Below are 27,302 nucleotides of genomic sequence, written 5' to 3' on the forward strand. Positions count from 1 at the left end.
TTATTTTTTTTAGTTTTTTTTTTTTATGTCTTTTATTTATTTTTGAGGGACAGAGAGAGACAGCGCGAGCAGGGGAGGGTCATAGAGAGAGGGAGACACAGAATCTGAAGCAAGCTCCAGGCTCTGAGCTAGCTGTCAGCACAGAGCCCGATGCGGGGCTCGAACTCACGACCGTGAGATCATGACCTGAGCCGAAGCCGGCCACTCAACCAACTGAGCCACCCAGGCGCCCCATGTGGCTTTTAATTCAATGATTATCTTTACTCAAAGGAACTGAGATGATCCCAGGGGACCAGGGCCCTTACTCAAGGTATGAGAATCCGGTAGTCAGAACACAGAACAAAGACACAGCTGTGCCGCTTGCCATCGATGGAATCACTGGGTTTCCTCTCCATTAATGATCTCTAGCCGCTTTAGAATCAATAGCATGGTGATCTCTGGGGGTGATCCTGTGTCTGGGGAGACTATAGCCATGATAAGCAGGTGAGGAGTAGGAAGGAGAGAGACGGAACTAGAAAGTATGAGACGTGGGGCAACGAACTTAAACTGGGGTGGAGAAAAGAGAGACCATGCCTTTGGCTTCCAACTGAGTCTATGGATAATTACCAACAGATCATTTTTGGGTCATAGGGTGTGGAATATACATGACACCTATATTTCAGGGACTGAAAATGTTAATATGATGGAGCAAGAAGGAGTTTATGGCTTCTGACTTCTAGTTTCCATTTTGTCATAAAGATGACATATTTTAATGGAATTTCCCTAACACAAGTCAACACTTGGAAAAAGCATAGTCACATCTTAAATCGGGGAAAAATAATAAAGACTTAAAAAGAAAAAGGTTCTTTTAGCCATATGAGATTTTGAGATTCACTTGATGAGTTAAAGTGACTCAACTCTCTCCGGGAATATGTAACACATGATTTTTTAATGTTTTAAAAGCTTGTTTATTTATTTTGAGAGAGACAGAGAGAGAATGAGGGAGGGAGAGAATATCCCAAGTAGGCTCTGTGCTGGCAGTGCAGAGCCTGCTTGGGATATTCTCTCTCTCTCTCTCTCTCTCTCTCTCTCTCTCTCTTTCTCTCTCTGTCCCTCCCCAACTCATGGGCATGCATGCTTTCTCTCGCTCTTGCTCTCAAAATAAATAAATAAACTTTTTAAAAAAGGGCTAGATGAACAGTCCATCTTAAGAAATGGAATGTGTCATGTTGATAAGACTAAAGTGTTTCTCAAATCCCCTCTCATTTCCACAATTCTATGCAAGAAGGGGTCAGTTAATGTAACGATATCCTGTCAGTTTTGGTCTTGTAAACATATTCATGACAAGTACAAGTGGAAGAGTGTTTGTTTGCAAGGAGTGCAGAAAAAGTGATCCAAAAAGGAAGAATTTGCCATGTTTTGCCATCTCTGTCCTTGGGAAAGAGACTGGATCTTCAGGCACATGTACTCAAAGGGTTGCTATAAGGTGAATGAGGTGTAATTTTACAGGTTCTATCATAGTCAACAATCACTAGGAATATATTTATCCTTCATGGTAACTTTACAATTTGTATTCTAGCTTTCACTATGTCTTATGAAACTGGTTCATGTGAATCAAATGGGTTTGACTCATGCCAAGTCTGATGGAATCTGAGGTCATGTCTATACTAAATGGGAGAGTTGAGTGCTGGAAAAGTGCTGTAAGGGTGAACCATGGGTGCAAGGAGAAAGTGAAGGCTCGCGTGCCATGCATAGACCATTCCAGTTCCTAAACCCTTGGTGAAGTGAAAAAAAATAAAGATCTAAAAGATCAGACATGAATCCTCAGTTGACCTACCACAGTCAAACCAGAAGATTCAACCACATAATTCCTTAACTTCAGTGACAGCTATAACGACCCCTCATTCTAAATGATTACGGATGTGATAGAGTTGTATATCTCACTACATGCACACTGGAATGAGATCCTACAGTAGAAAGTAAACTCCATAAAGAACACTGTATATTTAATCACTCCTGTATCCTTGGGGCTTAGAACACAATAGCATCTGGTGCCCAGTAGGTATTTAATACATTTGTGGAATGAATGAGTGATAGAATGAGTGAAAAGATCATGAACTTGGAAGTCAACCAAGGTTGGTTGGTTTAAACCTTGGCTATGCCACTCACTAGATTTGTGACTTGGACAAGGAAAACTATTGAATCTCTCCCTGAGCCTCAGTTTTTTCATCTGAAAAATGGCCTAACACCTACCTAGCAGGGCTGTGGTGAGGATGAAATAGGGTAACATAGAGAAAATGGCCTGGTAGAGGGCTTCAAGCACAAATAAATGCTAAGTAGATGTTAGTTGAATCTCTTCTAAATCTAATAGATTCCCTTAAAAGACACTAACGAACAGAAATAGAAAATTTTTCTTCTCTTTGTTTATCACAATTAAACCAATGTCCAAGCAAATTAGTTTAGGAGTAACTGCTGGGAATATTAACGATAATTAAAGCTAAGCAAGGATCTATGACAAGCAGGGGTCTAAGACAATCTTCCAAAACCTGGAGGATTACAAAACATGCTACCCAAAGATGGAAAACAAGAAAATGCAAGTTTGTTCTAATTTTGCTAAACATAAATCTGGCGGGGGGGGGGGCACTGCCTTTAGAATTATTGTACATACCTGTATGTCTTTAGGTGGTATTTTCTATCTCTTATCATGTGAGGTGCTCGAGAGAGAATGGCGTTTCGTAAAATTTTTCCAGCCCTGAGGATCTTCTCTGAAGGAACCTGGATTTTGATCAAGTGAAAGGAGGGAAAGAGGAAGAAGGAGAATTTATAGAGGGAAAACAAACCAGATGAATATTTAAATCACTTTCTGACTCTGGCTTGAAAAATACAACTTGTTCATATATTTGCGTTGTTCTCTTGTACGACATGTCACTTTTATTTGAGAAATGAAATACACGGAGTATTTTTTAGGTCTAGAAGATGCACCCGAGGCTTCCTGATGTGTTGCTCTGCCGTGCTGGCCACCTCCAGGGGTTACCTATGAAGCTATAGCTCTGACGGCTCATCAACCCACCTACATCCCATTACCTTGGTAATGGTGTTAGCAGGACGAAGAGGAACGTGAGGCTCAATGAGAGGTGTCTGAAAAATAAAATGTTAAGGCAAAAGAAAATTAAACAAAAAGTACACTAAAGAAAATTATGGGTTGGGGGTAATAAGAAACATCCATTTTTATAAAACTCAAAATAGAATTTAAAAAAAAAAAACAAGAGATAAAACCTGCCTGAATAACTTGAATGCAGACGCATTCAAAGGGCAAAATTCGACCTTCAATTTGCCAAAATTTAAATAGAAATTATTAAAAATGAAAAAAACCAAATAGATAGGAATGATTAGATGTTTGCAGGCTTAATGAGAAGGGAATCAAATATCTACTCAAAGCATAACAAACATCAGAGCAGAAGAAAAAGCAAAACAAGATAAAACATGCATGGAGATTAAAATGACCTATCTCGGGGGATAGGGATAAAGTACTGACTTAGAATGGAAATGGGCAATTTCATCCTCTGTCATGTAGTTTAAGATTCTTTTTCTTCTATTTGTATTTTTGGAAAAAAAGTTTTAATTTCTTAATGATTCTTCTTGGTGGTTTTATGCACTCAAGTTCCTAGGACCCGCTGGGGCAGCTAGTGCACCATCTCTTTCATTTGCAAAGTGGTGTACAGTCTTCAGGATTTTGTGACTAAAAGAACAGCTCTGAGATCCAGATAAAGCTGCCTCTATTATTATCCACGTTCTTCAGATGAAGGTGCTAAATTGGGATCTCAGGAAAATGACTTGCTATACAGCTACACAGGCAAGTCCCTGAGTCCTACCAAAGCCTTCCCTCCAGTTCTCTGGGATACCCGGCAATGGCACTTCCAAATGGAAGAGAAAGACACGTGCAGTTAAATATGGTGGTAGAACCATTAACACAGTGCAGTTTATGCCACTCCCAGAAGATCTCAAATGATGATAGGTTTAGTCATGAGACTGTGATAGGCAGAATAATGCTACCCCACCCCCTTCACCAAAGATGTCGTATCCTTATCTCCAGACCTAGGACTATATTAGATGACATGGCAAAAGGACTCTGTAGATATGACTAAGTTAAGGCTCAAAATAGGGAAATTATTCTGTTGTTTCCACCCTGGTGGGCCCAGTGTAATTATATGGGCTCTTAAAAGATGGAAGAGGGAGGGAAAAGCATTATTATTAGAGAGACAGCAGTGTGAGTTGGACTTGGCCAGATTTTGCTGGCTCTGCTGATGGAAGAGGCCAAGACCAAGGATGGAAGGCAGCTTCTAGAAGATGGAAAGGGTGAAGCAATATATGAATTTTCTCCTAGAACCTCCAGAAGGACTTGGCTGCCAACACCTTTATTTTTAGCCCAGTGAGACCCATTTCAGACTTCTAACCTACAGCACTGTAAAATTATTAATTTGTGTTGATTTAAGGCACTAAGCCTGTGATAATTTGTTACAGCAGTAAAAAGAAAAAACTAATACAGACGTTATTATACTTTATAATAAAAACTTTACTTTCTGCAAACTGAAGCCAGTACACTGAAAATGAATCAGTAGGTTTTCTCTCTAGTCCTAATTAAAAAAAGATAACCAATGGAGGAAATAAAAGTCAATATTAATTGAAAATACTTTATGTACCCAAATACAAATATGCATGTATAAACATATACCTTTCTTTTTATCAACAACAAATTTCAGATGAGTTGCTGCTTTGAATATTATAATAGAATTAAGGAAAGGAGGGACATAATACAAAGCTTTAAGAAAAGCATAGGTGAGATGCAGATTTACTTAGAATGAATGAAATCTCACTGACTTACTTAAACATTTTTATCACATCCCTAGCATCTAGGTGACTTTTTTGTTCCTCTTGAAATCACTAGAGCACAGGTTTCAGGCAATATTATAGTATTTCAGCAGCACAGTGTTTACAATCAGCAACAAATCTAGACCAAGGGATGTCAGTGTGATCCAATTCAATAGGAGCTTTAAACAGAGACTGACTTTTCCTAGAAATAGTCCATGTTCCCTTAGGGCAGACCTTTAGATGGGAGAGCTACCGTGCCCTGTATTTGTACTACTTCCTCAAAGAAGACACAGCTGTGTGATCCCAAGTCACCTGAAAAACTGTTCAAAAGCACCAGACCAGCATGCATCAGGACCCTGTAAATGTGTGCAGTTAAAACATCCTGATTATTTCCAAGTTGTGAGTTCCCAGCATTCATGCGTCCCACCCCTTTACATTGCATGGGTTGGTTTATACGTCCAGGACTATGCCTGGTTATGTATGTAGACTGTAGAAACTTCTGGTTATTCTTGAAGATAATAGAATCCCAATTCTTCCTATCTTAGAAGAAGGAGCTGCAGGTATATGTGGTCCACAATAGATAGATATGAGATTAGCTTCTGAGGGAACTTTTTCTTTCCTAGGAATAAGTTTACATTCCTTTGCAGTAGTATTTAAGAGGCTGGCTGGGCTAGAGGTCAAGAAGATACCCATGAATATTTATTCTTTGGTAGGTGCAATGAAACATTATTTGAAGAGTGAATCTTTTCATTGGTTTCTACAGAAATGGGTATATTTGAACAAAATGCTAAATGTCCTTAGGTTAATCTGGATAGTTCAGTTTTTGAGTCCTTTGAAAGTATTAACGAAAGCAATGGAACCATCAGGATTCAACCAGAATTGTTTCTTTGATTTGCAACTTCTAAAGAGACAAAATGTAGGCAAGGTTGCCATTCGGCCTGATAATCCTGGTACCAGTTCCAGGATCAGGAGGCTATTTAATCTGTTGAAAGGCTGCGTTCTCAGAACCTTCCCTGGCTCAAAGATTTTAAGCTTAGGGTAATGCAATGAATGGACACTTTGAGAAGGGGGCAGTCTTTTTGTTTAAATAAAACCTCCAAGGAACACATGCAGGGAGAAAGCAGGGAAAGTTTTATTTTGGGGGAATAAAAATTCATCTTTGAAAGAGAACCTATATCCAGTTAGGCAAGAATCCATGTTCTAAGAACTATGGTGCATAGCAGCCATAAGTGGTGAGACAGATGGCATTTGTGACAGGCAGACCAGGTCCCTGAGAAACAAAATCACTGGCCAATGCCTGCTCAGAGACCCCCTCCATTATGAGTGTGGCATTACTGCTTTTGTATCTGCTTATTTCCTTTTTGGTTTCCCTTAGCTCTCAAAGTAAAGTTCCTTTTAAGAATTTCACCTTAGCTATGCCTTAGAGAAATGAGGAAAGGAATTTCATTTCACAAATAATTAGATTAAATAGGGGAGGGGGAAAAAAGCAAGATAGTAATATTAGTGAGAATTAAAACAAGAAAACCAGCCCTAAGGGCAAGACCAAGCATTTCTTATGTTAGGCTTTTTAAACATGTTGTCTACACATGCACTTTTATATCTGTTATCTCATTTTTTATCGAGGACATTAAAGCCAGAGAAACATAGGGACTGAGCTCATTCAGCTAATACCTGGAGGAGCTGGGGGGAATCTGGGTCTATCCCTCTCCAGTATCTATGCTGCAGATACAGTAACCCTGTATCACCTGCACTTTTCTTTGAGAGACATTTTTGCTCACCCTATGGAAGAGTTAATGTTCTGCTTAATTCAAGTCCACTGAGAAAAGTGCATCTAAGCCCTTCTAAGTTCTCAGGTATCTGACTTGACCTAATGAATCTTTAGCAATGAGTATTCACTGTGACCCACATTAGCACTGATGCATCATGCTTGGTCTGAATTAACTTTTTAAAAAGCATGTTTGTGATGATAGTACATTTGGCATTGAGGAGCTGTCCCACCAGGACTAAGACAAATATAACCAAAGACAAAGTGTAAGCAGGATAGTGAAGCCACTCAATACTTCTCGCAGGGGGAATTTAATGCCAGGAACTGGTTTTATAGATGGTGGAGGACCTGCAAAGGCAAAAGAGTAACAGAGAATCAAATCCAGATGTCAGCAAAGCAGGAAGCCCTCTGGTAGGGAGACAGAGGGACTGGAGACTGAGTTGGGCATCCCGGCAGAAGCTAGAACCCTGGGGGACCCTGGGGGACCCAGGTCCTAGCAATAGAGGGGCTGCTAGAGATGCTTCCCACCCTCTTGGTGCCAAGAGAGAGTCGAGAACCCTCCTGTTTTCAATCTCCCTCCAGCCAGGGACCAGAGAAGAAAGGAAAAGAATTTCACTTACAAATGATTAGGTTACACAGAAGAGAGAAAGAGGTGGCAGGCTGGTATTACTGAGATGATCAAAGCAAAGCACCAGCCCTAAAAGCAAAGCTGTGGTCAGAGGAGCCTGGGACACACTCTCTGCAGAAGTTAGCCTCCTTGCGATACAAGCTGAATGCAGGAAGGGCAGGAATTGCTGTAAGGACGAGCAGACCCAGGACCTGCCCAGCAGGGTGACCACAGTGATCACAGAGCAGGGACAGGGCTGCCGCATTCCACATCCTCCTGGGCATTCTTCCTATTGGACCACAGGCAAGGAAGGTGGACAGTAAGCTAGCAAGGTGAGCCTTCATTAATGCCTCTTTGGTGTGTTTCCTGGGGCTCCCCAATGTTTTGTCCCAGGGCCAGAAAACACACATCACAAATAAGCCTGAAAAGGAACAGACCCCTCCCCAATTAAACTGCATACATTTCAGCACATCAATCATGTGTTGAGGATAAAAATTCTTCTTCCCTACCTGGACATGAAAGAATCCACACTGGTCTGTGAAAATACGATCCTAAAAAGCTAGGCAGACAGAACAGATAAAGGCAGAGGTATTCAGCTTTCTCTCCGCTTTTCTTGGCTTTCTCCACCAAAGACTTCCCTCAGGATTGACCGTAATTGGTTTTTGTTTGTTTCTGGAGAGGAGATGCATTCTACTGCTTTTTATTATATTTATATTACTACTGAAAAGGAGAAATAGTGAGGGAAAATATTCCTTTTGGCACCAGAGCCAATTCAGAAATACTAATCAGGTGATGAAAAATAGGAATTTAGCCTCTATTACAAAATGCACAATAACTCTCCAGTAGATTATAATGAGGTATAAGGCACGGTAATAGGTCTTATGAAAAACCATATTCAGGCCCTTTTGAAAGGGGGTAATTCGTTTTACTCAAGTGTTTGCTCACAGAAGCCTTTTGCAAGGCACAACATTTTAAGCCAAGAGATAAGAATAACAAGCTAGATTGGGACCCAAAGCTCATGGCAGAGCTCTGGCAACCCCGTGCGAGAGAAAGTCACGTGTGTCTACATCCAGTGTAATGCAAGTATTTCCTGAAGGTGTGCTGCGTCCAGAACAACGTGCTGAGCTGAAGTAGAAGCCTGATAAAGTAGCTGGTCTGCATGAGCTCTCAGTCTCCATGGGAAGGCAAAACTTCTGGGGGTTAAACAATGAGGAAGACAATAGGAGTCAACAAATAAAAGCAACATTCTGCATTTGAAATTCCCCCCTTCCTATTTGAAGTGAAGAAATCTCTAAAAAGCAGAAAGAATCGTATTCTATTTTTTACTGAAAATCCTATACCTTTAGGAGTTACATTACTAGGCATTTTGGAATAATACAGCTAAGGCCTTTAAAATATGTTCCTGATTCTTTTAAGAATTGCCATTCATGTCAGCACTCTTTGGTTAACTGTACGAAATTAAAGGCCTAAGTCAGACTTATAAGCAGAATTCACCACTCTGAAATGATTATATAAGTTTGCCACTTGTTAAATAATGGAAAAATCAATCATCTATAGACCTTTCTGGCTTCCATGGGTAGGTCTTTTTTTTTTTTCTTCAGTTTTTCTTAAAGTTCTTAGTTCAACATTAGGTTATAGATTTCCAGTTTCAGCTTCTACATGTAAAAAGATTGAAAGTTACTACTCCTGTCTGTACAATAAGAAAAGGCCAAACAAGGTGAAAATAATGACTTTTCTGGGGCCCGTCAGAGGACTAAGATTACAGGGCAAACCACCGCCCCAGAATCAAATGGGCAAGGGAACGGGGGTTACACCTGGGATCTGCCCACCTGGAACAGAGGCCACAGACTGGTAGGAGCCCTTAAATGGTGTGCAGTTAATTAAACGAGAAAGCTGTAGACTGATGCGTCTCTAATGCCATGGCAGCCTGCTTAATTAAGCAAGCTAAAATCTAACTAAGCCTGTTCAATCACAAATGGCCAACTAGGTCTGAAGCCATAGCAAGTCAATACTTTCCTTACTTTGCTTCCATCTTTTGAGTATAAAAGTATCTCCTGAAAATCCTGTCAGTGGAGCGCTCCTGACCACTTCCAGTTTGGTGCTGCCAGATTCAATCAATTTTTGCTCAAAAAGACCTTTTCATATGCCTCAGTTTATGCTTTAACAGTGGTAATTCTGATGAATTGCTAAAGTGACTTGAGAGTGAGAAACTCCTGGGGGGCAGTGTTAGGTGGGCCCCTACACTTTTGTGGGTTTTACCTCCTGGAACCCGACCAGGTCCTCTTGGTGAGGAGTCAAAAAAGACCTCCTAGTGGCTCTGGCAGGTGAAGGGAAGAGAGTGTATAGTGAAATACACCCAGAGCAATCTCCATACCAAAGGCCTCCTCTCCAGGGAAAAGACTTTACTAGAATCTTAACTTACATGGATGAAGGGCATTTCTCTGACTGTAGCCCTCTCTAGTCTTCCTCTTTCACCCAAGGAGGAAAAAGAAGCTAAGAAACAGCTGTGAAGGTCATAGTGCAGGGACACAGACCTACTCAATGCCTGAGCCTGAATGATAAGATTACAGGACAGTGCCCTTTCCTGAAATGCCCCACCATACCAGTATAAAAACAGTAGATCACAGCCAAAAGAGTTGCAACATTAAGACTCTGTCTAAGAAGGAGTTCGTAGGGAAGCCCAAACACAACCGAGATAAAAATAGGACACTAGAGGAATTTGAAGACTTTGGCATCTACAGTTACAACAAACGTTAAACAATACCCAACTCCTGGCCAGATTAACATAAAACTCACACTAACAACATATTTATCTCAGCTCCTATTACTCAGCATATCATATCTGGCTTTCAACCAAAACTTACAAGGCATATTAAAAGCAAGGTAAAAACAGAGTCTGAAGAGACAAAGTAAGCATCAGAGTCAGACTCAAGTATGACACAGGTTTTGGAATTGTCAAGCAGAAAATTTAAATTAATATGATTAATACATTAACAATGGAGTTGTATTCCTTTAATAATACTAATAAGAAAGCAGATAATATGAAATAGTGGATTGGGTAATATAAACAGAGAGATAGAGACTCCAAGAAAGGAATGTCTTCCTTTCTTCCTTCACTGGCTAGCACCAGAGAAGGTAGAGCAGAAAGGGGTGGATGTGGGAGAAGGCAGATCACATCTCTCTACCCACCAGCCACGTTTCTTCAGAGACTAGACATCAACAAAAGCTGAAGGTTTTAGAAATGAATCCAGTAAATTATTTTATGGAATATATTGACAAACTGATCTTAAAGTTTATATAGGAAGGCAAAAGACCCAGAATAGCCAACACAATATTGAAGAAGAGGAACAAAGCTGGAGGACTCACACTGTCTGACTTCACAAGACTTATTATAAAGCTACAGTAATCAAGACAGGGTGGCATTGGCAAGCAATAGACAAATATATCAATGGAATAGAATAGTTAGCTCAGAAATACATCCAAATAAATATAGTCAACTGATCTTTGACAAAGGAGTCAGGGCAATACAAAGACAGTCTTTTCAACAAACTGTGCTGAACAACTGGACATCTACATGCAAAAAAAAAAAAAAAAAGAAAAGAAAAGAATGTGGACACAGACCTTACACCCTGCATAAAAAGTAACTTAAAATGGATCACACACTCTAGTGTAAAGTGCAAAACTATAAACCTCCCAGAAGATAATACAGGAGAAAACTTATGTGACCATGAGTACATACAGTAATGACTTTTTAGAACACAACACCAAAAGCACAATCAATGAAAGAAATAACTAATAAGCTGGATTTCACGAAAATTAAAAACTTCTGACAATGTTAAGAATGAGGAAACAAGCCACAGACTGGCATATGATATTTGCAAGACATGTCTGATCAAGGACTATTATCCAAAATATACAAAGAACTCTTAAAACTGAGCCATAAGAAAACAAACAACCTGATTTAAAAATGTACCAAATATTGAATGCTGAGAATGAACTGAGGGTTGAGGGGGAAGGGGGAGGGGGGAAAAGAGATGGTGGTGATGGTGGAGGGCACTTAAGGGGAAGAGCACTGGGTGTTGTATGGAAAACAATTTGACAATAAAATATTATGGAAAAAAAAAAAGAAAAAAAAATGTACCAAAGACTTTAACAGAAACCATCAAAGAAGATATGCAAAAAGGCATAAGAAAAGATGTGCCTTATCTTATATCATCAGGGAAATGCAAATAAAAACAACGGTGAGATACTACTATATACCTATTAGAATGGACAAAATCCAGAACCCTGACAACACCAAATGCCAGCAAGGATGCGAAGCAACAGGCACTCTCATTCACTGCTGGTGGGAATGCAAAATGGTACAGCCACGTTGGAAGACTCTGAAAGCCACTTTGAAAGTTTAGCATTTTCTTACAAAACTAAACATACTCTTATCATGTGATCTAGCAATCATACTCCTTGGTAATTACCCAAAGAAATTGAAAGCTTATGTCCACACACACAAAAGGTGAAATAAGAAAAGGCAATATGATATATAATTCCAACTATGACATTTGGAAAAGGCAAAATTATGGGGACTATGTTAAAAAGAACAGGGGTGCCTGGCTAAAGAGCATGTAACTCTTGAACTTGGGGATGTGAGTTCAAGCCTCACGTTGGGCACAGAGATTACTTTAAAAAAAAAAAAAAGATCAGTGAAAATACTTTGTATGATACCATGAAGATGGGTATATGTCATTATACATATATCCATATATATGGGTTAAAATCCATAGGATGTACAATATCAAGAGGGAACCGTAAGATATGCTAGGGACTTCGGGTGATTATGGTGTATCAGTGCAGGTTCATCAATTGTAATAAATACACCACTCTGGGGGGATGTAGATTATGGGGGAGGCTATGCATGTGTAGAAGCAGAGGATATATGGGAAATCTCTTTGCCTTCCCCTCAATTTTTCTGTGAATATTTAACTGCTCTAAAACATAAGGTCTTAATATAAAAAATGGACATGACTAATCCATAATAACTGAAATAATATCTTTTAGGACCAAAGGAAAAAAACCTTTATGGATTAAGATTGAGGTATTTTTATAGTTGCCAAGTATCAGTGAGAAAGAAAGTATTCAACTCAACATGGTTAAGAGTGATTATTGGAGGGGATTATTTCATGTCACTGAGTTGAGACTCCTCAATACAATCAATCAATATACAAGTTCATATTTTTAAAAAGTGGCTTTTAATGTGTGGGAACTGAAGTCATTAGTTTTTAGCCTTAAGTTATGGTTTATTTGGTCAGGCTTATAGATCAGAAGAGACTTAAGAGACTGAAGGCTGCTTGGTGAGTCCATGAACCTCAAACAAAGAAGTGCCTACAGGAAAAGGTTGCCCAGAAGCTTCTGGTGTGGGAAGCCTGCTTCTCTAGCAGGTGCTAGCAAGTGGTTCAAGTTTCTCTCCAGCATATTCTAATGCAATGTAGCAAGATGACATGTTTTTAGAATGATTCTGTCAAGCCCTAATCTATAATAAAGATTGTTTCTGATTTCTTCTAATTATGGGAGAGAACTTCAATTAGCTACTAATCTTTCTTTTCACATATAGGATCTTCACAGTGTTTGCTTTCTAGGAGGTGTGTCTACATGTCTATTAGATACTCCTAAGCCAGATATTTAGAGGCAAAAAATAAGATGCTAACTTTCTGGAGAGGTGCCCATTTTTAACAGTTGAATTTATTTTCTTTGAGGTCATACAGAAAGTGGTACGTTTTTTCCTTATGAATTGGCCTGATTAGGCTCAGATATTCATATAATCATAATACCAACATATTACTAGTAAGTCTTCATTTCAGTAGTAGGAGCTGAGAAATGCAAAATAAATCAACTGTAATATTCCACAGAGGTCTCTGTCCATTGTGGCCTGTTTACCCTCACAACCATAATTTTCATGCAAATATAAATTTATGGATTATTAAATATCCTTTTCCTCCTCTTTCTACAAATTTAAGCCTTATCTTCATCATTTACCTTCTCATCTATTACAAGAATTCTGTCAATAAATCCAGAATTGAGCACTGCTAATCTGCCTATTCCAAATTTGGGAATAGTATGTTGAGCACTTTGGGGAAACAAAAAGTGAACGTAAGATTTAGAGACAGTGTTCAATTTTCAAAACTCTTATGGGATTGGTGCTTCTTAATAAAAGAACTGGAACACCCTCACATTTCCTTTTATAACTTCAAATTTAAATCTGGGCATGGTGCATACTTGAAGCTAACATTTATTTAATAGTTTAAAATAGAATGAATATAGAAACGCTATGTTTGAAGCTCTATTTTCCCTGAAGCCAGCGGGTCAGGCTCTTGCTGGGTACAATCCAAAGCCAGGAGAATAGTTTGCATCACACATTTTGGAAAAGTATCTTGTGCTGAAGATGCTAAATGAATTGACAAAAAAGCCAATATAAATATATATTCTGTCCCCTACTCCTCCCCCACACAAGAGGTATATACATTGGTCTGACCTTGCTTTTTTAAGTGTATTTTAGAGATCATTTCATATCATAACATAAAGTGCTACATCATCCTTTTCTGGTGTTTCTACATGCACTTTTGGGAATGCCATTGTACAGCTATGATAGATAATTTATTTAATATTAGTTTAACATGGTGCACTATTAACCTGAATCTACTGTATTCATAATGAAGGATAAAGCACATAAGAAATTATGAGATATATAAATCTATCATCCCTGTGTCCTGGAAAACCCAGAATCCTCACTGTGGAAGGGAGACAGATGTTAGGTTTCAAAACAATGACCAAACAATAGCAATGAATGTATAAGATAAGCCTGGACCATCTTGTCATACTCTGCCCATCCTATAGTACACAGCATCCCTGCCCCACATCTGGCACTCTGTCCCTCTTCCTATAGTGCTTATCACACTTGGCATTTTATAGACTTGTTTCTTAACTGAATTCTCTACTGAAATGTTAGCTCCATAAAGACAGTAATTTGGTTTTACTGTTCTATCCCCCAGCTCTTGGCAGCTACTCAACAAATATTTACTGAGTGAATGGAGAAATTTCTTCATTGCTTCATTCTTTCTAGCAGGTTTCGTTTGTAGGTGAGTGAAAAGAAAACTCAGTGAGAGTTTGTAAGGGGCAGTTTATGTTCAGGTGAGGGGTTTATGAGGAGTCAGTAAACAGAACTTTATGTGTTCAGATATACTATGGAGTGGTGAGAAGAAACTCAATGTTTCCTTTGCCGCTGTGCTGTGAAGAAGTGGGTTCAGTGACTTGCAATTGAGTAGAAACTTCTTGATAAAGAGGACTATTAAGTTATGCCTCTTTCCCCAGCCTTTGGCTTTTAAAAAATTATTTCTTTTTCAGAGAGAGAGAGAACTCAAGTGAGAGGGCATGGGAGAGTGGGAGAGAAAGTGGGAGAGGGGCAGAGAGAGAGGGGGAGACACAGAATCCAAAGTGGGCTCCAGACTCTGAGCTGTCAGCACAGAGCCTGACATGGGGTTCACACCCGTGAACCACAGATCATGACCCGAGCTGAAGTTGGATGCTTAACCAACTGAGCCACCCAGGCACCCCTGCCTTTGGCTTTTTTTTTTTTTTAATGTTTTGTTTTTAGTTTTGATACAGAGAGAGACAGAGCATGAGAGGGGGAGGGGCAGAGAGAGACGGAGTCACAGAACTGGAAGCAGCTCCAGGCTCTGAGCTAGCTGTCAGCACAGAGCCCGACGCGGGGCTTGAACTCACGAATGTGAGATCTGACCTGAGCCGAAGTCGGAGGCTCAACCGACTGAGCCACCCAGGCGCCCCTCCTTTGGCTTTTTAATGGGCTGGGTTTTATGTCTGATAATGAATAAAATCAGTTCTTCATAAATTTTAACATCTGTATGAATCACATGAGGGCCTCACTAAAATACAGACTTTAATTCTACTGGTCTGGGGTATGACCTGAAATTCTCCATTTCTGCCAAATGATCTTGATGCTTCTGGTCTGTGATCCTCATTTTGAGGAATTAGATGACTACCGGTGGCACCCTTTGAATCCATAATGTCATAATCCCTTACTAAAATGTGAGTGTTTCCTAAACACTGGGTTTAGTTGATGCAACCATAAGGTCATCACCCTAACAACGTCTGTATGGCCCAAATAAATCCATATGTTTTCTAGTTAAAGGAATAATTTCCAAACCATTTTTATTTATTTTTTTAAATACTCAAGGACCTTAAACTCAAGGAAATACTCAAGGAAAATTAAACGCTTAACAATTTATTAAAGGAAATGTATTTGGCCTCTAGGAGTTTTTGAGTAATATACTTAAATTTCACAAATAACACACTTTAGAATTTCCAAATTACAAATAACTCATCTCAACCAAATTCATTATATAAACACAATAAGGTTTCCAAGCATAGGTGTAACCCAACATAATTCTTATATTCTCTTCTGGGACTAAGGGGAAAAGTAATCACATTCAATATTTATGATATTAGTTTTTGAAAATGAAGGAGTATTCACAATATGAATCTAAATACCAATGGCATAAAGCAGTTTCAAAGTTTGCTGTGTATCTCAATCTCTGTCCTTGCTCTAGGTGGTTGAGGCAGAGAAGGGAAGTATTAATGGATAGTAAAAGTTCAGAGACTGTCTGGAAGAGCCACAGAGACAGGCTGAGTGGTGACCCAGGCAGGAGCCAGGTCCAAACCGCACTGCAGTTTCCGCTGGCCCAGCCTCACGGCCTCTGCCCCAGGGTATCACTGCGACTCACCAAGTGTACACGGTGGATCCCAGAAACTCCACCATGGCTCACCCTAAAACCCAGCCTTTCCCCTTGCTGCTCTCACCCAAAGAAATGGATTCTACAAAGACTGGCAGAGTTTGGGTCACATACTTGGGTTTTAATTGTGGTACTGGACTTCTAAAAACTAAACTTTGATAAACCCCAAAGTTTGGATTCCCTCCCCACCAAAAAAACCCAAAACAAAAATTAACAAAAAACCCCAAGAGAAATAGCAACTAACCGGGGTTGTTAAAACCTAAATGTCGAGAACAGATTTATAAATATAAGCATGTGTGATAAGCATGTGTGTGGTTATATAATATATAATCAAAATTACATCTATCTTACCCATCATGAAAAAAGCCAAAGTTCCTATCTCTTAAAAATTTGGAAGTATTTTCAAACAAAAATTCTTACAAATCCATTTAGTATAAATTAATCCTTAAAATCATGTAACATATTTAACACACGTATAATAACATATAATATAATGAACTACTATCTTCTATAATTCTATTTTGAACAAAAAAAATGTGTAAATATCAACTTATTCGATGGATATTTGAGAATGTCCTCTGTACTGTGCTAAGGTGACTCACAGACATCCAAAGGGGATTATTCTGGTAAATTATGCTGTTTGGTTATAATGCTAGATTTGGATTACAAAATGTTTTAAAAACGAGATTGGCCTGATTAGAGACACACTCTGATACAACCGGGGAAGGTACGGGAACTTCAACAATTATCAGCCCGCCACAGGTGATTTTTCTCATTCTTTGTGCTTTGAAGTTTTGTAATCCATGTTGTTAGATGAAACAATGTAAATGACCATCTGGGAGATCAGGGATCAGGTATAAGTGTTCCTGAATTTCTTGATTTTGAGGGAATCTATGGAATATATTTCCTACAGACATCTCTTGTGTCCTGAAGTGATCTTCGGGCCCTTCTGCATCTCCTCAATCTCCATTACCGCAAATATCTTACTGCTTATGCCACAGTTAGGTACGTATCTATTTCTCCAAGTACAGCATGAACTCCTTAAAATAAAAAATTGTGGGGTGCCTGCGTGGCTCAATTGGCTAAGCCTCCACCTCTTGATTTTGGCTCAGGGTCTTGAGATTAAGCTGTGCATTGGGCTCCGGCTCCGTGCTAGACGCGGAGCCTGCTTGGAATTCTCTCTCTATCCCTCCCCTTACCACCTGCATGCTTGCATGCTCTTTCTCGCTAAAATAAAAGTAATAAAAATTAATCAATAAATAAAAAAATAAAATAAAAAATTGTGTCCTTGTGATCTTGGAATCCCTGTGGTGCTTGGTTCATAGAGATTATCCATTAAATATTTATTTAAAACATGGAGAAGTCTCTGGAGCTTTCCCCGGGCAGTGGTATGAAAAGAATGGAAAGAATTTTTCCTCTTTCAATTTCTCAAATTCCAGTTTTGCTATTCAAGGTTGGATGTGGAAAGACTAAGTTTACTGGCTGTTAGCAATCAATTTATGGACTATTTTTTCTTTTTGCTTCTTCCTTCCTGGGAGTAACATTTCTCTTCAGTTCAAATCTAAAGTAAGGTGTTTCAGGTTGTCAGAGAGAAACGTTAATTTCTTTTTTCTCTTTTTTTACATTTATTTATTTTCGAGGGGCAGAGACAGAGCATGAACAGGGGAGAGGCAGAGAGAGAGGGAGACACAGAATCCAAAGCAGGCTCCAGGCTCTGAGCTAGCAGTCAGCACAGAACCCGATGCAGGGCTCGAACCCACAAACCATGAAATCATGACCTGAGCCGAAGTCAGATGCTCAACCAACTGAGCCACCCAGGGCCCTCCCCTCTTTTTTTTTTTTTTTTTTTTTTTTTTTTTGAGAAACACTAATTTCAAGTTGACCTTTGTATTTCTTTTAGACCAAGGAAGTTCTAGAAAGCAGACTGTCCTAGAGAAATGAATATAGCCATTGGTTTCTGTATTAAAACTAATAAATATTAATGTGGAACAAATTAATTAAGATAAAACTTTCATTTAGAAAACACAAATGCATTTTTCTAGCTTTTAAATGCATGCTTTGCAAAATGCCCCAAGCCATTATTTTAATAGCATAGTAACTCCCAGTTGGGAAAGGTAAAATAATTACCATGAAAAAAAAAAAAAAAAGAGTTCTTTGTCCATGAATTGAAAATCATGTACTAAATGGACTTTTATACAGTCTTATGCATGTAAGTGTATTTGTCTGTATTGATTGGAAATTTGAAAAGATTTCTTTTTCGGTCTCAAGCAACCTAGTGGGTTAAAGCTATAATAAACACAATTTTAGTACCCATACTGGACAGGCACACAAATGATTTTGATAACCTGTACGGACTCAGGAACCTGATGGCAAAAGTACATTTGATTTATATTACATAAAATTCCTGGAAGAGCAAAAACCTATTAATGTTTTCAAGAAACCTTTTGAGCCTTTACAAAGCTCATCAAAACAAAAACTATCCAAGTCCTAAAGAGCATATCATATAAAGTATGAAAACAAGGCAGGAAAGCATATATACTACATTAAGACACCAGTTCATCTCACAGCTGGCTTCTACACCAGGATCCCTAAACACAGTCTTCTTTTTATCTCTCTTAATCATCAAGTTGCACCAGTGCAGATGATGGTGTCAATGAGATATGCAAACTGTGTATCTTAACAGGCTAAAGAAATCAGTAGAATGATGGATGAAATGTGATACATGAAATAAAATTTGATTACACTCCTATTTTTCTTCCTCTCCCTTTCTGTATTTTTCTAATTTTTTGGAGTGTACAGAAGAAGAAGAAATCCAAGTTTTAAAGCCTTACTATTTCCGGAGAAATAATAAGCTTATGGAGCCTTAATCATACTTTAGAAACCTGACATTTCTACCTCAGGGTCGGCAGCATTGTATTCAGAGTAATTTGAAAGGCTCTAGAAATACTTGAAACGTCTGTGAGTACAGCGAGAAGGAATCAAATGTTATTGTTCTTTTATTGACTAGAAACTTAAAATTGTGGACAGGAATTTACTTATTTATTTATTTTGGAAGTGAGATGAGGATTACAGCTCCCTCTCTGGACTTATTTTCACAGGGTCCCTTGGAAGGTGAAATTTCCCGGTGCATATAGAGCAAAGCTACTGCAGCTCCGTGAGTAAAGTTTTCAGGCAGACGGCGGTCACTCTTTATAAGATTTGCTGATTTGCAGGCTGTTTCTAGAGAAAACACCAAGTGTCTCGTTCCCATCTGCTGCCAGTACATGAGACTCCAGATTCTGGAAGGGTTGTTTGGCAGTCGTGAAACAGAGCCGCCTACCGTGGGAAGGTAGTCATAACGGGCTGTCAGGGGACACGGGCCTGTTCTGGGCACCCACCCGAGACAGTGAGAGGACTCCATGCTTGCCTGTATTCATGTCTCGGCCTCTACTCGCGGCGTTAGAAACACTACAAATCTCTGCTTGGTGCAGCTTAAATTTAAAGAAACGATAGGCTGCATTTTAAAATAAATCTCTTTTCCAAGTAAAGACGGAATCTTTCTTGTGTTTTACCACTTAAACCCTGAAAGAAGTGTTGAGATTTTAAGTTTCATCCTTTTAACACAGTGGAGTTCTGTCCAGAATGCAGATGAGGATGCAGTGGAAGGAAGGAAGGAAGGAAGGAAGGAAGGAAGGAAGGAAGGAAGGAAGGAAGGAAGGAAGGGAGGGAGGGAGGGAGGGAGGGATGACGGGAGGGAAAGAGGGAGGGAAGGAGGGAGGGAGGGAAGGAGGGAAGGAGGGAGGGAAGGAGGGAGGGAAGGAGGGAGGGGGGACAGCCTCAGCTGTTCAGATGTCTTGGCTAGAAGTGAAGGAAACACTCTCTGTGTGATTTAATCTTGTGCTAAATTATCTTATTTCAAAATTTTCTAAGTAAAATACCCTAGGTGGTTTAGGATGCCTGAAAACACCGTAAATTATTGATCTGTTACTAGTTGGTAATATCACTGATTTCTCTTAGATAACCATTTAAATAATTACTTCTAATTATCATTAGGAGTTTAAACCTCTGTGATCTTACAATATTTTTAAAGAAGGAGCCTATGAGGGGCACCTGAGTGGCTCAGTTGGTTAAGCATCAGGTCATGGGTTCGAGCCCCGTATCTGGCTCTGTGCTGACAGTGCTGGGCCTGCTTGAGATTCTATCTCCCTCTCTCTCTTTCTCTCTCTCAAAAATAAATAAACATTAAAAAAAATTTTTTTAAGGACCCATGGGAATCTTTACAAAGATACAGAGCAGAGAAAGCTCTGAGACTATGTAATGCATAGAAAACTGGTCTCACATAAATGTAATCATAAACTGGGGTGAAGGGAAGATCATGAAAGTGGTTTTCCTTTCTGATTTGGGGTTGTGGGATAGGGAAAGTTGTTCCATTCTTTTCTCATCTCATCTGCTTAGGGCCTTCCAGAATAGGAATACAGAAAAGAAGAGGATGAAGGGACGTTTGTGGATTCATCCTACAAGACTGTTCCAATCTCAGGGGAGGATAAGAACAAGTATTTATTGAGTGCTGTGTGCTAAGTGTTTCACATGGATTATCTTTTGGTTGGGGGGGAGGGAGAGAGGTCATATGGTAATAGAAAGTGTTTTTTTTTTTTTTAAGTTTTTACCAATCCTCCCATCCACTTCCCTGCTGGTACCCCTCAGTTTTTTCTTTATAGTTAAGAGTCTGTTTCCTGGTCTCTCTTCTTCCCCCTTTGCTCATTTGTTTAGTTTGTTAAGTTCCAATATGAGTGAAATCATATGGTATTTGTCTTTCTCTGACTGACATAGGAAATCTTGCTTATTGCAATGATACGGATGGAGCTAGAGAGTATTGTAAGTGAAATAAATCAGTCATGTGAATTATCTTACTGAATAGTCACAACAATCCTTAAAGAAGGTACTCTTATCATTCCCATTTCACAGATAATGAAACTAAGGCTCAGGGTCATATGGCTGGCAGGTGGCAACTCTGGCACATGAACCCTCTGGTTAGCCACTATCGTGTACTGCCTGCTGCGGAAAATGCTCTTCCCCATCTCCCCTGTGAAATAACGGCAATTTTTAAAAAGTAGCCAATCTTGATCATGTCGCTTTTCTATTTAAAACTCTTCAATGGCTCCCCATTCTTCAGAACAAATCCAGACTTCTCAATGCTGTTTAACAGCCTCTTCATAATCTCACCCCTTGCCCACCTCTCCAGCCTCATTTCCACCATTCTCCCCTTTGCCCCAATTGCTCAGAATGTTTTCCAATCCCTCAAATATGCCAAACTTTTCTGTTTTGGAGGTTTTTCTCCAATCTGTTCCCTCTGCCTTTAACATGCATTCTCTTCCCTCTTCCTGACTTCCTCACCCTTCAATTTCAGGAAGATGTGCCAGACCCTCTATTAGGTGTTTCTAGAGTTTCTACCTGGTCCTACATGTGACCACTGAGCTCCTGAAATGTGACTAGTCTGATTTCAGGTGTGAGTGTGCAATACTTGCCAAAGTTTGAAGAGTAGATACAAGAAAAAGAAAAAGAACATACAATATTTTGCTAATAATGCTTTATATTGGTTACATGTTGGGAAGGGATTATGTCAAATACCTTGGGCAAAACAAAATATGCTATTAAAATTAATTTCACCCGTTTATTTTTACTTTTGAAAATGTGGCTGCAAGAAAATACTAAATTACAAATTATATTTTTATCAGACTTTCCTTCTTTAGGGCATCTTGCACTTCCTTTTAGTTGTAATAACTTGTTTACTTTCCAGTTTATTTCTTTATTTATTTTACCAGAGGGAAGGTCATCTCCATTTTATTCCCCAGTGCTGAGAACAGACACTGGTCTAGCATGCTTGAATTGTTGACATAATGAAGACTAATAAAAGGTGGGGATCAGTGGGAAAAAGGAGAGCAGAAAAAAAAATTACCTCCTTTAGAACAAAATGTAAATAAATGTGGCCCTTGAATCCTGAGATCAGAAAAGAAGAAAGGAGATGTTAGCGGTGAGTTTGGGCTAAGAAAATTTAAAAATATATTACCAGAGATGTAAATGAGGCAAGTCAACTTTATCTTGTTTAAAATCAAAAGAACATAATAGTTGTTGAGTGCATGCTATGTGCCAGGTACCATGCTATGTGAATTTTATATGCCTGTTTTTATTTAATCCTCATGACAAGCTTAGGAGGCAGGATCAATCCATTTGTTTGGATGAACCTGAGTCACAGGGAGGTTAAGTAACTTGCTCAAGGCCACGGAACTAGGAAGGAGCAGAGCAGCATCTGAACTCCAAGCAGTCAGGCTCCAGACTCTGTCGGTTTATTCCTATGGCAGAGCGCAGAGCTCAGCTTTCATACAAGCATAAAGAGAGTCCCTGGGGGCGCCTGGGTGGCTCAGTCAGTTAAGCGTCTGACTTCAGCTCAGGTCATGATCTCACGGTTCATGAGTTCGAGCCCCGCTCTCTGCTGTTGGCATGGAGTTAGTTTCCGATCTTCTGTTCCCCTCTCTCTGCCATTCCCCAGCTTGTTCTCTCTCCCTCAAAATAAATAAATAAAAACTTCAAAATTCATCTAAAAAATAAAAGAGGAGTCTCTGCTCTACCTTAACTCCCTTAATCTTTTACTTTTCATAGCCTTAATAATAATTATAAACAAAAAAGCATTTTATCAAGTGTTAATTTTTTTCATGTTAATTTTTGTCAGACATGGCAATAAGAACTTTCTATGGATTATTTTACTTTTCACAATAACTTTCATGAGGTGGATTATTTTTCTTCTCTATTTCAAAGATAATAAAACTAAAGAATAGAGAAAGTAGAAACAAACAAATTATCTAACACTATGCAAATGGTTAAAAATAAGTGATGACAGTGATGATCAGAATTAGGGGGTATTTTGCAGCCATTAAATATATATTATACTTACAGCCAAATAATGTCACAGAAGAGTTAAAATACATTGTGAAAATGATTACACTAAAAACCTAACAGCAAAGCCGTCCTCTCACCACTACTATTCAACATCATACTGGAAGTCCTAGCTAGTGTGACAAGACGAGAGAAATAAATAAATACTATTTGTGATAAAAGAAATGAAATATCAAGCCATGCAAAAATATCGAATCTTAAATGTATATTGCTAAGTGAAAGAGGCCAGTCTGAAGAGGCTATATGTTATATTATGCCATTTATTTGACGTTCTGGAAAAGGTGTAATTATAGAGAGAACAAACAAATTTGTGATAGCTAGGGGTTCAGATATGGAGTGACAGACAGGTGAAGCACAGGAAATTTTTTAGGGCAGTGAACTATTCTGTATGATACTGCAAAGGTGGTTACATGACACTATGCATTTGTCAAAACCCATAGGACTTTGTAGAATAAGGAGTAAAACATTGTATGTTGAGTAAAAAATAAAAATCATTAGGAGGTTAGGAATCCCAGAATGGAATGCAGACTGTGACAAAAGAATTTGACTATATCACAAATGTCTGAAATAACCTCACTGAAAGGAATGGGGTAAGGGAGGTAGAGGAAATACAGACTTAAATAATTTCAGAAATGAGTGGATTATGTAAGACTAAAGGCAAACCACCCTGTACCTAAGCACTCTGTTCTAGCTGATAAAACTTTTCGGGGGGTGGGGGGGTATAGGTAACCAATCTGAAACTACTATCCATATATATTGGAATCAGACAAACAAACAGACGGCAGATAGTGCGAGTCAAATTTCTCACTGTTGGAGCAGGAAGTTACAGACAAGCAAGGAGAAAAGGCTGGACTGATCCATGTGCTAATGGATTAGAATTAGAGAAATCAGTGTGAACTCATAGGTAGTTATAAATACATACAGATATATGCACAAATATTTACAGATACGTGCATATGCACAAGTTCGTACACCCACATACATGTCTTTGCAATCTCAGTGCAAGGGGCTTAAAAGCAGCATCTCAGTAACAACAAGCAGACCTATCACCCAGCTCTTGGTTTCTAACACCATTCTTCAATAAAAGGAGACAAGTATCTTTGGCAAAATGGCAGTTGCTACAATGAGGTAGGGAATATACATGCATCTAGTTGTGTCAGAAAGTGTGGAGGTGTCTAAAAGCATAAAACAAAACATAACAAAACAAAACATAATCATGAGACTATGTCAAAGAAACACAAGGAACCAACTGAAAGAGCTCCCAAGGGCCAAAGCTGAAACAATTTGAGGAACAAAATAAATATAATAGTAACGGATTATAACCCAAAGTGTAAAATAGATACTCAGGAGTCTACACTGATATAAATAAATGATTGACCGACTGACTGACTGAATGACTGACTTAATTAATGTGGGAGGAGAAACAAGTCTTTCATGCAGAACAATTCCAAATATTTTATGTAGGTCTTCACTATCAAGGAGGTAGGGCATAACTCCTTATACTATAGTGTGGGCTATGCATAGTGAGTTCCTTCCAAAGAGTTCAGTATGGAAAGAGGGGTGAGGAAAGAGTGACTTTACAGTTGAGAAATTTGGAAAATACTACCTTAACTAGGTAATCATGGCCAATGGTAAATCAGATTGATAGTATGTATTCTTTTTTTAAATCTCTTTTTATTTATTTATTTTTGAGAGAGAGAGAGAGCATGAACAGGGGAGGGTCAGAGAGAGAGAAAGACACAGAATCTGAAGCACGCTCCAGGCTCTGAGCTGTCAGCACAAAGCCTGTCACAGGGCTCGAACCCACAAACCATGAGATCATGATCTGAGCTGAAGTAGGATGCTTAACCAACTGAGCCACCCAGGCGCCCCACATAGTATGTATTCTTAATATGATGTGATGAAAGTGGATTATAACTCTGGTCTTTCCCTCAAAACCCATAATCTGAGTCTAATCTTGAAAAATATATCAGACAAATCACAACTGAGGGACATCTCTAAAATGCCTGATCACTATCCTTCAAATCTGTCAAAGTCATCAAAGCAAGGAAAGTCTGAGAAACTGTAGCAGCCCAAAAAAAAAAAAAAAAAAGCCTAAAGAGACATGATCACTAAATATAAACTTGATATTCAGGATGGGACTGGAACAGAAAAAGGACGCCACATAAAAACAAAGGAGATCTGTAAACAATGGACTTTAGCTAATGATAATGTAGCAAATTGGTTCATAAAAATAATGCTGAAAGATTAAAAACTGTCAACTGATAATTCTCTGTCCAGTAAAAATATCCTTTAGGAATTAAGGTAAAATAAAGACATTCTCAGATGAAGGAAAATTTAGGAGATTTCATATCCAGTAGACCTGCTTTACAGGAATTTCTAAAGGAAGTTCTTCAGACAGAAGGGAAATTATAACAGAGGGAATCTTAGAACATCAAAAACGAAGGAAGAACAACAGTGAGCTAACCAAAAATAATTCCAGAAACAGGAAGGGGATTGTGTGAGAAACCTAACCTTGACAAGACAGAGATAACTGGAAAAAAAATTACTGCAGATTAAATTCATTCTCCAAGATGGTTGAGGCAGTATTAAATAATAAAAAAGTCTTTAAAAAAACTTGATTGAAAAAAGTAGAATATCAAACTATACATGCAGTATGAACTAAATTTTGTTTCTATACGTATATTTATTTCTATATGTTAAATATGGAAATACACAGAGCTCTGGGTGGTGGCGTCTATGAGAGATCTTTAAAATTACTTTTATGTTTCCAAATATTCCACATAAGCATTATTATGTTTATGATCAGTAAAAGATAACCATTATTTAAAAAATTCACTGTCTCACTAGACTTCATTTGAGACTCTTAGCATAAATATTTCCTTTTGGGCACACAATATAAGCTTCAATGATTCATCTGAATGTAAATTTAGCTCATCGGGTTTAAAGACTTAAAATGAAATAGATAAAAAAGAAGAATTCCTGTAATATTCTAGGACAAATAGGATTGCTTATATCATCTCATGGTTCAGAACCCACATCTAAGTAGCTCAAAAGATTTAACAAGATCAAATCTTGTTAATTTCCACATCATACATGTTAAGAAGACAGTGAAAAAGAAATTATGATTCCGACTGAATGGAATGCATGGAATTTCTAAAGCACAATGCTTATTGCAATCAAAGCTATTGCAAAATGTGATGTCAACATTATTCTCGTAAGCCTTCTGTCCTATTTTTTCATAAACAAGGCATGAAGACTAACCCCAAATGAGATATTGATTGCATTATGATGTTATCTGAGTACACCAGAGGAAGGGGACTGATTTTTCAGCAGTCAGCTAAATGTGCTCCCCTGAGGAGGAGGAGTGAAGAACACTATTTCCTGTTCCCCCTTCATCGGGGCACAGACTTTCTCCCCATCTTCAGTCCTGAGCCCACAGTGGTAGCTCACCCACACTGGCTTAGAGTTGGAGTGAAGAGGTTACCTTATCCACACTAGATCTCAGTCAGTGTCTTTCCCCAAGGTCGTTTACCTGTAGCTGCTGAGGAAGAACCAGGGACTGGTGGTGGCCATGTTTAGAGGCTTGCAGAGAAGTAGAAGGAAGTAGAGGCTTTGGCTTCTGTTAGCAGAGGGCCAGTTCCACACCTGCTCTTCCTGTGGACTGGGCATGTGAGTCCTCAACTTCCCCTCTTGTTTGCTTTTGAGGAGGTCTGATAGGGATTTCTGTCACCTGTAATTTATGTAGTCTGGAGTTATGCAGTAACTTAGTAACATTTTCTTGGAAATCCTTTGTGTTCAAGTGACATGGCTCTTACAATGCACAGAGAATGTTAGCATTTAACTCCAGTCTCCCTCAGTACCACATTCTGTTATAATTATCTGCTTACCTATTTCTCTCCTAAGCTGTTTCAGCTGTTAGGCTGTTCGCTCTTTGAAGTCAAGAATTAGTTTTGTTGGACTTGACATCTCTAGAGCCACAAAGCATGTGCCTACATGGCACATAGTAGGCACTTAATAAATGTTAGTTGATTTTAAAAGGATTACATAAAATATGATCACTTTTTCCCCTATTATGGAATTATTTCATTCCTTCAAACTTTATTAATTGGAAATTTGTGGCTAGGCTGGAAAAATTAATTTATTTAGAAAGAAGGGGGTTATTGGCCCATTTAGTAGTCTAAGAAACTATAAAAGAGAATGATTAAATTAATTAAGAAAACAAATTATTTCAAGCAGGCCATAACCATTTAAAATCCCTGATTCATATAGAAATAATTTGTGAGCACAGTTACAAAAATCATCCCTCTACCTATTCATTAAATTAAGTCCCTGAGGATGTCTATTAAGCAAC

General features: G+C 38.7%; 1 protein-coding gene across 3 annotated transcripts in view; it reads right to left on the minus strand.

Moving 5' to 3' along the window:
- The window catches only part of RAPGEF4 (Rap guanine nucleotide exchange factor 4), a 282,413-nt gene that overhangs the window by 83,471 nt on the left and 171,640 nt on the right, over positions 1–27,302 (minus strand). For 2 of the 3 annotated variants that reach the window (XM_029934373.1, XM_029934375.1), the window contains 2 exons: positions 3,064–3,117; positions 2,648–2,754 (listed from right to left, as the gene is read on the minus strand). In XM_029934373.1, coding sequence (XP_029790233.1) covers positions 2,648–2,754; positions 3,064–3,117 — 161 coding nt within the window. The remainder of the gene's footprint in view (positions 1–2,647; positions 2,755–3,063; positions 3,118–27,302) is intronic. The other variant, XM_029934374.1, reaches the window with a different exon arrangement.

This window comes from Suricata suricatta, chromosome 3 (assembly GCF_006229205.1).
Source record: "Suricata suricatta isolate VVHF042 chromosome 3, meerkat_22Aug2017_6uvM2_HiC, whole genome shotgun sequence".
NCBI lineage: Eukaryota > Metazoa > Chordata > Mammalia > Carnivora > Herpestidae > Suricata > Suricata suricatta.